This window comes from Rhizoctonia solani, chromosome 8 (genome assembly GCF_016906535.1).
Source record: "Rhizoctonia solani chromosome 8, complete sequence".
Classification (NCBI taxonomy): Eukaryota; Fungi; Basidiomycota; class Agaricomycetes; order Cantharellales; family Ceratobasidiaceae; genus Rhizoctonia; species Rhizoctonia solani.
Window position 1 is genome coordinate 1,038,113 of NC_057377.1, and position 12,691 is coordinate 1,050,803.

The 12,691-nt window shown below is 48.5% G+C and overlaps 3 protein-coding genes across 3 annotated transcripts; 2 read left to right on the forward strand and 1 right to left on the reverse strand.

Annotated features, from left to right (window-relative positions):
* Positions 1-194: 194 nt before the first annotated feature.
* Positions 195-7,711, forward strand: RhiXN_09772 (uncharacterized protein; the record flags this gene model as incomplete). The annotated part of the gene is made up of 21 exons (XM_043329588.1): positions 195-408; positions 466-697; positions 764-844; positions 898-1,013; positions 1,070-1,377; positions 1,432-1,551; positions 1,609-1,860; positions 1,917-2,417; positions 2,467-2,880; positions 2,936-3,148; positions 3,213-3,383; positions 3,443-3,490; positions 3,551-3,571; positions 3,645-3,770; positions 3,827-3,898; positions 3,955-4,212; positions 4,802-5,939; positions 5,993-6,096; positions 6,230-6,644; positions 6,702-7,010; positions 7,074-7,711. The coding sequence occupies 21 exons, from the start codon at positions 195-197 to the stop codon at positions 7,709-7,711; spliced, it is 5,751 nt and encodes a 1,916-aa protein (XP_043182422.1).
* Positions 7,712-8,626: 915 nt separating this feature from the next.
* RhiXN_09773 (Nop10 family nucleolar RNA-binding protein) lies at positions 8,627-9,157 on the reverse strand (the record flags this gene model as incomplete). Its single annotated transcript, XM_043329589.1, has 3 exons — positions 8,627-8,724; positions 8,782-8,824; positions 8,882-9,157. The coding sequence occupies 3 exons, from the start codon at positions 9,155-9,157 to the stop codon at positions 8,627-8,629; spliced, it is 417 nt and encodes a 138-aa protein (XP_043182423.1).
* Positions 9,158-9,545: 388 nt separating this feature from the next.
* RhiXN_09774 (Enoyl-(Acyl carrier protein) reductase) lies at positions 9,546-12,670 on the forward strand (the record flags this gene model as incomplete). Its single annotated transcript, XM_043329590.1, has 17 exons — positions 9,546-9,819; positions 9,867-9,987; positions 10,046-10,063; positions 10,121-10,192; positions 10,241-10,332; positions 10,388-10,728; positions 10,788-10,884; positions 10,939-11,000; positions 11,055-11,193; positions 11,454-11,605; positions 11,661-11,723; positions 11,779-11,891; positions 11,964-12,019; positions 12,075-12,218; positions 12,267-12,339; positions 12,390-12,484; positions 12,534-12,670. 17 exons carry the CDS (start codon positions 9,546-9,548, stop codon positions 12,668-12,670), a joined length of 2,049 nt encoding a protein of 682 aa, XP_043182424.1.
* Between the last annotated feature and the right edge of the window lie 21 nt (positions 12,671-12,691).

Here is a 12,691-nt window from a genome sequence, read left to right on the forward strand (position 1 = left end):
ACCATTGGCTTCTAGATCTCCCGCTGAGCGCCAGCATACTTCAACGACAACCCAACGTCCTCGTGCTCGCATTCTCCAAGTTTAATGAGCCCTACCTTAAAGCTTTCGCTTGTAGTCTTGATATAACTCCAGCTATCGACACGTAGCTAGGCCAAACTAACATATTTCAGTCAATCTTAAATTAGCTGTCTTCAATGCCATTCTCTGCCTTCAGTGGTGGTTGGAACTCCAAATTTAGGATGCAACTCAACTCAAACTATAGCAAGTCAAGCTTAAACGTTTCAGCAGCGCCTGAGAGCGTAAGCTCTTCGGTCTATCACGATGGACTCTCGCGGGCCCAGGGCACAGCGAGCGAGCTTAACATTGACCAGCCGCCCAGAATACGGCGTTCCAGGTCTAAAATATCACGTGCGTTCAGCTTTAACGAGTTCGTGCAACTATCTCATGATTCTCATCACTTGGCAGAACCAGGAACAGGTCGTGCAAATATGAAGTCACTATCGAATGGATCAGCGGAGTCGTTCCATACCGCCAGCGTGAGATCCAGTGCTTCTAGAAGATCTCATATTGAAGATACGACCCGAGCTATACCAGTACCAGGTAGTGAAGATACTGCCAAAGCATTCGCCGAGCGAGCATGGCAAGAAGACCCCAGTTTTGTTGAGCGAGAGAAGTTGGTTGAATGGCTTGGATCTCCGTGAGTTTCGGGTGCGATATAATTCCCTGTGCCACACAGAAACTCACTCGAAACCTATTTATCTAGGTCTGAGATTAGGTATCAAGCATTGGCCTATTACATTGCCCATTTTGAGTTTGGTGGATCTGATATTGACGATGCCATACGGTGCGAGGGGACATAAATGCACGTCTGGTCAACTAACATTGATTACCATTCAGGCAACTGTGTAACAAACTATATATGAAGGGAGAAACTGAGCAAATAAACCGAGTGTTGGAGGCTTTTAGTAAGCATTACGTGACTCAAAATGCTGCTTCTATCTGGCGGATAGCAGGTGAGAACCGATCAAGCCAAAATTGACCAAGGGTGTGCCTGATTACTTGTGGGTAGATGTTGTACATGTGGTGTCTTTTGCGATCATCCTCCTCAATACGGACCTTCAAGTGGCCGAGCTCAACTCGCACATCACAAGCTCTCGATTTGTTGAGAATACGATTGAAGCTGTCCGCGGAGAACTTCACTTCCCTACTTCACCATCCGGCAAGCGTGAATCACCAGTTTCCGTGAACATCGATCGACGCCCTTCCAGCCGAGGCAGTCGAACCAGTAGGGATAGCTGGGTAGTAACACAGCCATCAGATGCAGGAGAGGCCCAATTCGACGAACGATGGTTTATAGACATTTCGCGCGAGTTATCGGTATGTCTAAACTCGGTCTGAAAGTAGTTTACTTGACAATCGCGACCATTTCAGGCCATCCACAATCGTATACAAGCGAAGCCCATTCTTCAAACTAGCAGATACAAAGATCCCACCGCTTCTCCTCGATCAAGATCCAAGTCTCGGGCTAGTTTTTTATCAACCTTTGGACGCGTGAGTAATGTCATCTGCACGAGCTATCATACCTGACCCATGCCCCAATATTAATAGCGAGCATCTTCATCCATGCCTTCACTTCCTCAATTCCTAGGCATCACCTCCAACCAATTACCCCAGTCACCTGCAAGTAACGACCCGAGCAAGTTGGCTGATTCTCGTTGGGAAAAGTCTGGACCTCTGTTATGGAAGTCAATGAAACCAACCGCGGGAAGGAACGCGAAGTCAAAAAGATGGCGGAGTGTTATAGCCACTGTACGAAATAGTATTTTCGACATGGGCGGCCCAGCGTCACCTGGGAACAGCGTACGTCCGAGGCTTTGATAATTAGATTGATTATATTGAAGCTCATTGGCTTGTAGGGTGCAGCTGGTCGTCGACTCGGAGCCCTTTCGCTTCTACATACTCTTGCTATCGAAGTTCCCGCTCCTAAAGGTACAAAAGTCCGAAGCTTTGGGCTTACCCTTGCATCTGGGGAGACACACGTCTTTGAAATCCAAGCCTCTGGAGGGGTATTCAGCAAGTCCAAGTCCAAGGGTGGAGCAGATCCCGATGCGGAGGTTTCAGCATGGGTGCATGCCTGCAACTATCATGCGGCACGTTATAGCCGTGCCCCATTGCTTGAAGTTGTTACGAATGTCGAGTACGGATGGAATAGAGTTGCCGAGGTTGACGATGACCAAGATAGCATCAACGGTCATGTCCGGAACGTGCTGATTGAGGATTGGGTCCCGCCCAACTCGCCGGCGACGGAAGCGCAAACAGATGTTGAAACCCAACTTGAAGTATGGAACAAACAAGTTGATATATGCAACCTTAAGTTTGCTGAACACGGTGAATTAAGAGGAAAGATGATGGGTTTGGTGAGTTGCCATTTACGTTATTGATACCGGCTTGAGCGGGTCTTTCCAGTACCGTCCAGGTAGCGTGGATGCACAAAAGGCGCTGAGCAACTGGGAGAAGAAAGCCCAATATCTTCTCACAGAGATAGTAAAATACGAAGCCTATGCTGAAGTCCTACGACATTGTTTGTCCCGGGGGTATTCGATCAATAATTCTAGTTCATGCTACAACAACGCCTCCGGCTCTGTTCACATTGATCCAGTGATTAAACCGCCCTATGATGTCTCAGTGGTCCCAGATGCAGAATTGACTTATCCTTCATCGCCCACCAGATATGAAACTTCGGCTCGCCAGTCGTTGATAAGAGATATTACCGTGGAGAACCCTTCGCACGAAGCTCTCTATGACAATCTTCCTCGCTCGGATCATGATGAATCCCGATGCTCGAATGAAATTAAGGATGATCAACAGTCATACTCACCAGTAAGTTGTATATATTTTTGCTACTTCGATACTATTTTCTCCCGACGTATTCCAGCAATATATGGCATTCACGATGTACGAATGCCTAATGCAACACGGTTGTCCTGACTTGACGTCGTTGATCGATCCTCTTGGGTTCTCATCGTCTGCGGTTGCCGAGGGAGGATTCGGAGACGTATGGACTGGAAAATACCACGATAACAACACGAAGTTAGCCATCAAGGTGCTGAGATTCACTTTGTCAACGGGAGATATTGCGAAAAAGGAGGTAAAAGTGAGGTAGATACAACGTATCCCGACGTATAGCCCGCTAACGTGGTTCATTATATTAGCGCACTGCACGCGAAATCTATAGTTGGTCCAAGCTCGATCACGAAAATGTGAATAAATTGTTAGGGATAACAATCTTCCGAGACAGACTGGGGATGGTATCAGAATGGATGGAAAATGGCAACTTGAGACAGTATATCAGGCGAAACAATGATGTGAACCGTCATGAACTGGTACGCTGGGCCCGGATATGGACAGCAGCTTCGGCTACCACTCATGAATTTCTTACCAGTGTATCCAAATCGCAAGAGGTGTCTCGTATTTACACGGTCTGAACATGGTATGTAAAATGGGGCAGAATTACAGTTCTATCCCATTGATACTGTGACTCAACCAATAGGTTCATGGAGATTTAAAAGGGGTGGGTATTTGAATTCTCGGACGCACACATACCATAGGCCATGAGTTATCTCTTAACTAACAAGCTATGACAGTGTAACATACTTGTATCATCCACCGGTGTCGCTAAAATTACTGATTTCGACTACTCGATTTTTCCTGAATGCAGTCTTGCGTTTTCTGCAACAACCCGTATGGGCGGAGGAACACTCCGGTGGATGGTGGGACATTGCTCAGTGCACTCTACGCTTCCGGGTCACTCATACTACTAGAGTAGGCTCCAGAACTTATTATCAATGAGCACCCTCCCCAAAGAAATACGAAGACTGATATATACGCACTTGGAATGGTGGGTGCTGTCCCTTTGCCCTTCAAGCAGCCAATGTTACATCGTTTGGTCCACAGACCTTTCTTGTGAGTTTGGACCTGGCGTGCACCATGTTGTATAGTGAAACGTCACAGGAAACCATAACCGGTTCTCATCCATACTCCGAGTATGGTGATCACCAGCTTTATTTTAAACTTGCGAACAAAGAGCATCCAAAACGTTCAAAAGAACACTTCCCAGAAACAGACAAGGGCGGTAGGATGTGGAGTATCTTGCTCCAATGTTGGGATTTTGATCCAACATTACGACCTACAGCAGATCAAATCCTCGCATCGGTGGGTGTCACTTTAAAATCTGTGTCGCTTTGAAATCAATATGAGTACAACGCTACTTTCAGCTATCATACTTTCAAACTCAAGTAACAGATACACCTTAGGTGGATGTTGTGCTTGTATTTATCGTTTGCGGACATTTGTAGCCCATCTATACATTCTACAGTTAATCGACTGGCTTCTTTAGTGACTTTACCGGTGTGTATAACGAAGGGTCTGTCGCAAACTACAGGGAGATGAAAACGCACAGTATGGATGGTCTATGTTTGGCAGTTGTAAATTGACACCGAAGAGCTGATGTATGCATAGTGTATGCGTTCAAGCACAGTGGGTTTGACCTTGAATAATGATTTTGACTAGCTACCCCGCACTTTGCGATCCTGCGCTGACATCAGCAGTCCAGAACCGTGACGAGGTCGATGGCGCCTAATTACTTTATTAACGCCCAAGCTTGGCAACCACGAGCAAGGCGTCTTTTCTCCCTCGATCGTAAAACAACATATTTTTTTTCGTAAATACTCTAGACAACCCAACCACTCCCTTTTCTTTTCCATAAATGTCCAAGTTTCTGTCTCGCTTTGGGAAATCCCAGGCGACGCTATCTCCACAGCAAGCGACTGGGGATTCATCCTTTCGCACGGGCTCTGTAGACTCTCCTCGCCCTCTTCGAAATGGCAACTCACCATCACCTTCCCCGCTTCGTACAACTGGTCAGCCAAAAGTGATATTGACGTCTGAAACGTCCGATTCAGCGACAACGCCAGCCAGCCCAGGCTCATTGCATCGCCAGTCGTCCATCGGTACAAGTATGGAGGACTTCCCGCGTAAAGCTAGTCTTCCGGATGCTCAACGGCAGTTGTTCGCAGACCAACTCTCCCAATCGAAAGAAAACGGAGGATCGGTCCCTGAGGATATGCAAACACCCCGCGCGGGAGGGTCTCCACCGCGCGAGGCGCCAGAACACACTTCGACGCCCAAAGCAAACGGCTTAAAATCATCCCCTTCGTCTGACTTGAAGAACAAGCCTCAACCACCACAGCCTCTTTTGGACTCGCCCGTAATCCGCAAGCAGCCATCCGCATCAAGCTTGACTGCTCCACAACAAACCTCGCGGTCCAGGCGAGGATCAGCTGCATCTGTATCATCTGACGTACCTCAAATGGCTACATTCAATCCACCTATCAATCCACCTCTGGTTGAATCTCCTACTTCTGAAAAACAACCATTGTACGCATCTCCTCGAAGCAGCATCGACGGCCCTCGTTCCCCCACACGCTCCGTTGGAAAACCGAAAAAGAGCAAGACAGGATGGGGCCCAAAGCGTGGAGGCTCAGGCGGTGCAGGTGGAATAGCAGGCGCGCTTGCCCAGAGTGGAATGAGCCTGGTTCAACCCATGAATCAGTCCCTTATCGCTCCTCCCATGCCTACCATTGCCAAACAGCCCACTCGTGCCGCAACAGCCATTTCCTCGATTCTCCCTCGTTCTCCATCAGAACTATCTTTTACGGGCGGTGCTACCCTCTCCAAGACCACAAGTCGCGCATCAAAAGGTTCCAAGAGTCGAGTGGGAGGCGAGTCCAGCGAGTCTGATGGCTATGATTCCGAGGACGCGTTGAGCTTCAGTCCTGGCGAGATTCCCATTACTGGTTTTGCAGTCGCAAGTTCAAAACGAAACGCAGACTTCCACGACTTGTTTCCCGATGTCCCTGAGAGTGATTACTTGATCGAGGGTGAGATTAATTGTTTTTGCTTTGTGTAAACAAAGAGTTGACGGCGAGGGCAGACTATGGGTGTGCGCTACAGAGAGAAATTCTCATCCAGGGGAGGATATATATAAGTGAGAACCACATGTGCTTCAACGCCAACATCTTCGGATGGGTCACCAACGTAAGTGACTAATCGTAGCCTCGTGTCCGTCACACATTTTGCCGTTATCCTCCCTTATTCCGCTTGAGCCGTCCATCCACCCTGGCTATGATACATGTTCCTGTTGACGAATAACACTAACCCACAATGACAGTTTGCCATCCCATTCCATGAAGTCACTGGGCTCGAAAAGAAAATGACCGCCTATGTCATTCCAAATGCAATCCAAATCTGCACCCGTTCTACAAAGTATACGTTCGCGTCTTTCCTCTCTCGCGACACCACATACGATGTCATGCATAACATCTGGCGTTTGTCTCGCCCTGCCGGATCGGAGTCCGTCTCCAACGAGGGCGCTACTGATGCGGGAGTAGAGGCTGGCGGAGGATCGGGCCCGGGCTCAAGCTCTGCACATAAACCGACCCAATGCGCATGCGAAAAGGAAGGAAAGCACTTTGAGACCAAGGTGATGGACATTGTTCTTCCTGGTACGCCTGAGAAGATATACAACCTCATGTTTGCGAGCGGGTTCCTCAAGGACTTTATGGCGGGCGAGCAAAAGTTGATGGGTGGGTGACTATTCATATGCGTGCCCCTCTGCGAATACAGAACTGACTCTCGAACAGAAATCCAGATATCCGACTGGCATCCCGAGCAATCCGGTTCGCAGCTCCTTACCCGGAACATGACGTACATCAAGCCTCTCAACGGCTCGATCGGTCCAAAACAGACCAAGTGCGAACTCAAGGACGAGACCCTGCACGTCGACTTTGACGACTACGTGTCGACACTTACCACCACCCGTACACCGGACGTTCCGAGCGGGAACGTGTTCTCTGTCAAAACACGGACATGTATCATGTGGGCTGGTGCAGCTGCCAGCCGCCTGGTTGTGACAACTACTGTGGAGTGGACGGGAAGGAGTTTCATTCGGTGTAAGATTCCTTTTTCTTCCTCTTCCAGACGTTAAAGTGGATTAACGAGGTTCTCCCTTGCAGCGATTATTGACAAGTCTGCCACTGATGGCCAAAAACAATACCATGTTGACCTCGAAAAGGCCATGCGCTCGTACATCGCTGCGCACAGGACCGAATTCGTCCCCGACGACGTGGCCGAAGATCCAGAAGCCCTGGCTGCAGCAGATACCACCATCTCCGCCGAGACCTCGCAGCCTACTCAAACCAAAGCTGACCGTGCACGTGAAACCGAGCTACGAGGCTTACAATGGCTGCTGGACACGTTTACCGGTGCTGCGGACGTGGCCAAGAACTCGTTCTGGGGCGGAGTGGATCTGATTGGCGATTTGACTGCCGACTTGCCGGGGACGACGTTGTTGGGTGTTCTCGTCGCGGTTTTGCTCATCAGCAACATCTGGACGTTCTTCAGCCTGAGGGAAGCGAGAGCCCGGGTCGATTTGAATTTGAACCGGATCGAAAGGACCCAGGGTGATGCGACCACAACAGAGGCGATGAAGGTGTTGCTGGAAGAAGTCGTCCGAGGTCGCAGGCAGCAAGAGATGGTCCTTGCGCCTGTCGAGAGTGACCCGATGGCCGAGATTGCTGCGTTGACAAAGAGTCTAGAAGCGATTCAGGCCAGGGTCAACAAGTTGAAGCAATCGTGCGTCGAGCTAGATTAGGTGCCCAGGTCCTTCGCATTGGATCAAATCGGAGGTGTTAATGTTCATTGCACATATTACATACAATTTAGAGAAGCGGGGAAATATTGGAAGCTTAATGTGCCATGGACACTGCTGCTGTAACTACTTGATTTGTTTTTCGTTTGGTGTTTGCCGCCTGCTGTCGCTTTCTTTGGCTTTCTTTCTTTCTTTCTTGAAGTACATAGAATTCTGTTGGAAGTTACGAAATGATACCACTGTGATGACCAAGATTCTAGTTGGGCGAAAGAGGAAAGAGGGAAGTCTATGGATTGGCAGAACCGTATAGTATACAATGATCGAGGGAGACCTGTGGCTTAAAAGTTAGAAAGTATAGATATGTGAGTGTGGGGTGATCAGTTCAATTGCGTGTACAGCAAGGGAGAGCGCAACGGAGAGCGATCGTTCAGGCCCAGACTCAGTTAGCTCCACTACTGAGGATGATCGCAAGGGGTCAAGGGGGAAGCTGTCAAGAACCAGGTTGTCGAAGTTTCAGTACCAGTGATTTGCTCTGGACCTAACCATTTAGTACCCAGTTGTCGAGGATAAATATAGTTAGAAGGCGTGCGATTCTCAAAAGATACCACGGGCTGCGCTCGCCTGTATACAACTGCACTGGCCCAGCCAAATACGGATAGACAACTTCGGCGTTTCTCAATAAATTTGGTCCGCCGTCTATTCCATAAATTTCATCAAGTCAGCATTCGTGGACGAATCGGTCGGAATGTATTGAAAGCTCGAATAAATGTACAGCAAAGAATAATGAATACAAAGTGTCTATATAAAGTAGAGTCAGCAGACCATCCGAATCGTAAATCAGGTTCTTCGGATACAGGACAGCGACCTGCCACCCTCTAATACCGGGACATCACTCACTCGCTAGTAGACTTTTTCGGTTTACATCGGTTTTGCAGGAAGCTGTGTGGGGAGAATTCCAAACCGCTTCTTGATCGTAACACGATGTCTTGCAAACTTGTCATCTGGCGAGAACCGAGCTAATAATGGGGATGTAAAAAAATCAATTCATATTTCTTGCCGCCCTGTATACGTACCTGGGTGTGCAGACCTGGTAATTTTGCCGCCTGGTGTGACTTTCTGTTCAGCCCGTGCAAATTAGTTAAGTTAGAGCAAGACTAGCAAACCATTCCGTACCTTGAGGGTATATACCCGCTTCCCCTCCTCATCAAGAGTGTACATGAGATGCATCTTTGGCCTTGGTTTATCGTGGTCAAGCGTAACGCTGAAATTTCTTCGGCGCTTGGTGGCCAATTTCAATTTCAAATACGGCCGACGGAAATAAGGTTGAATTCCCTTCAAAGATCCAGAGAGAACGCGCACGATATCCACAATCGCAATTGGAGCTCCGAGCCGTTCGGGTGGACCAAGCGTACACGTACGCATACGCGGAGGAGCAAGTGGAAGGCTCATGCACGCCTTCGCCTCATTTCTGGGGAGGATAGTTTCCGAGTACACCAGTTTGGTAGTTATTCATATTACATTGTTACTACACCTCGGAGATACAATACTTGCGCCGAGCAACGGAAGAATTTGGGTCAGGCCAATTTTTGGGCTCCGCCGAGTAGTGCACTTTACCGCCGGTCGTAGGATAACTGGACGATCTGGGCTCCACAGATACTGGCTTTAACGCGCGCTCTGTACCTTTTCTTTTCAGCCCCCCACACTATTGCCGGGTACAAACGGACCGATCGTAAGCCTCGTGCAAGGGTACCTTCGTCGACGAGAGGGGTTACTACGCCTTATAAAATGGTGGAAGACTGGGCAAATGTGCCCTAATGCCCGCAACTTGGTCTGAAACATGAATCCCGAGCAGCAAGACAGAGATATGAACGATGCAACGTCAGCATTAAGTCATTTGACTGAAATCGACGACAACGAGACGGTGCCCTCTATGACGAACGACGACTACACTGAAACAGGGACTGATGGTCGGGTATCCCCTGCTCCTTCCTTGTACTCTCTCACTCCAAGCTTACGCGACCAAAGCTTTCGCCATGTCCATGGTAGGAGCTTAAACGCACACAGCGACGTATACTCTCTACCTGCAGATGAATTAGAGGCGCAGCGACTATGTATGTTGTTTGTCATCGGTCTCCGAATGCCAGCTAACACCCTGCAGACAAGCAACATAAGTTGTTTTACCTTTTAGCACGGAACGACCACTACTACGGGATGACTGACCTAGTTCGGGAGGTGCTTGCACCCACTGAAGAACGTCAGAGAATGGCGCTAGACCTTGGGTATGTACCTGCTTTACCTTTTTATTGGCTCCACGTCTGAACGCATGTCATAACATAGGTGTGGCCCCGGAGCATGGTAACGCAATGCAATGCAACTGAGGGAGCACTTTCTGAAAACACTCAATTCGGGCAGGACAATTCAATGTGCGACCGACTTCCCTCACGTTGAGGTGCTGGGCGTTGACCTTGCCCCTACCAGTGCCATGTATGTTTTGTTGTCATTCACCTCGGAGCATTAGCTAACATGTCACAGTGTACCACCCCCGAACTGTCGCTTTGAGATAGACGATCTGAATCTTGGCTTGGAGCACTTTTTTGGTCCGACCTTTGACATTGTGCATGCTCGTAAGCGCATATATCCCTCACTCTGGGCGTCTGGTGATCAAACTTGCCACTCTAGGTCTTCTAAACTCGGGTGTCAAAGATTATGCAGGTCTCGTGGATCAGGTGTCTCGTTGTCTCCGCCCAGGGGGACTTGTTATCTTTGCCGAATTCGATTTCAGAATCTGGGCTGAAGACCATCGTCTGCTTATTCCTCCTAACTTTTACACTCCTCTTCCTACTCCGAGTCAAGGTGGTCAGTCAGCTACTGGTTCCACAATTGGACTAGGATCCAGTGGTAGGTCCAGTGCGAACGCTAGTAAATTCTCAACTGTCTTAACACAATGGGCTGTGCCTACTTGGATGGCTACCATGAGCAAATGTGTCAGAGCCAAGGGTGGGAACATAGACGCCGCCACGGTCGGTAATGCTTCTTCTATCTGGTTGAACGTGAGATACTGAACACATGTGACACACAGCTGTTGAAGACCTGGTTACGGGAACACCCGAACTACGAAGATGTGCAGCCAAGAGACTTGTGGGCACCTCTTGGTCCGTGGAAAGCCACACAGCCTAGTACGTCCATTATCTCTCTGCTTTCCATCTTACCTCACAAAACCCCCATGACAGATGATTGGACACAGCATCCTAATTTTCCGACTGTTGGAGAGATGTCTCGGGATAACTTAATTGTAAGTGATGATCGGAGCATAGTCATCCCACTTTTTTGATTAAGCATGTATCAGAACCTGATGATTGGAGCGCGCCCACTGCTTTATGGATGGTTTTCTTCCGAGGAAGTAGCTGAACTAGAGGAAACCGCAACCAAGGAGGTACAGGCCGAAACCGATCCGATGTACATACGTGTCCAAGTTACTACTGCACGTAAGAAATAGTCTAGTCGCTTAACAAGGTTTAAGCTGTATATACATGCATTCTAAACAACCATATATGGAAATGGGTGTGGCTGATTGCCACAGTGAAGCTCTGGCGCTTGCCCTCGGCAATGAATTGGCTTTCAATAGCCGGTTGTTTCTTGGGTCCCCATATAAGCTTTGTCGAATCCAGCCTATTTTCGATTCCATTTATTTCGAACCCCCTCTCCCCAGTCATACGTAAAACAATGTCTCAGTATACTCAAGTAGATTTATCGATTGGAAAACTTTTTGATGTCAAGAACAAAATCGCATTGGTTTCTGGAGGTGGATCTGGGATTGGATTTATGATTGCCAGTGCCCTCGTTCAAAATGGGGCCAAAGTTTACATTGCTTCACGAAAAGAAAAGCAGCTTCAAGAGGTCTGTTTAGATGTGTGTTGTCTGATGCCAACTAACGCTCCCATATTACTGATAGGCTCAGAAAGCTCTAAACGAAAAAGGTCCTGGTCGCTGCGAATATATCGTGGCGGACCTCGGTGTAAGTGTATTCGAACGACTTTCGTTGCAAGTAGCTACTAATGAGTAGTGCTAAGTCTAAGGCAGGATGCGAGGCGCTGTGCGATGCTTTTAAGAAACGCGAATCAAAGCTTCATATTTTAGTGAATAATAGTGGGGCTACCTGGGGTGCTCCATGGGACAACTTTCCGTACGTTCTCAAATAGAATTCTAGGAGAGATGGGCACTTACTCGTGCATTTACATACTCATTGAATCTACAGGGAGAAAGAAGGTTGGGATCGTGTAATGGCCCTGAACGTCAAGAGTTTGTTCTACAGTGAGTTCTTATTTAATCTTCAAAAGCACTGGCTGACGGTAGACGTATCATTCAGTGACATCTGGGTTGTCGGAGCTTCTTCAAAAAGACGCCACGGCAGCTGATCCAGGTCGCGTTGTGAATATCTCGAGTGTTGCTGGCAATGATCCAATCGCACATGACACCGGGCTGGCCAATAAAGACCAAGGTTTATGGAGCTGTGAGCTTTGATCCAAGTTCTCTCCTACTACTGCTAATGCATAGATAGACAACACCAGCAAGGCGGCGGTTAACCACTTAACGACCACGATGGCCGTTACGTTGGCTCCCAAGTTTGTCACGTATGTGTTCTCTGTTTAATGTGAACGACAGGTTTACTAAATCTGTTCAGTGTGAACGCAATTCTTCCGGGAGTGTACCCATCAAAAATGACTGCATTCGGATTCTCCAAGGCTGCCGATCTACTAGCAAAATCCCATCCTATGGGTAAGTGACCGTGGTACGCTCGGGGCTCAGACTAACTTGGTCGCTCCAGGTCGAGTTGGTGCACCAACAGATATGGCAGGGCTCTTCCTATTCCTCGTCTCCCCTGGAGGTGCGCACATTACGGGCGCGCACATCGAAAGCGACGGAGGCTCTCGGATTAGTGGGCGTGGTATTGGCAAGCTCTAATCATGAACACTGGATGTATTG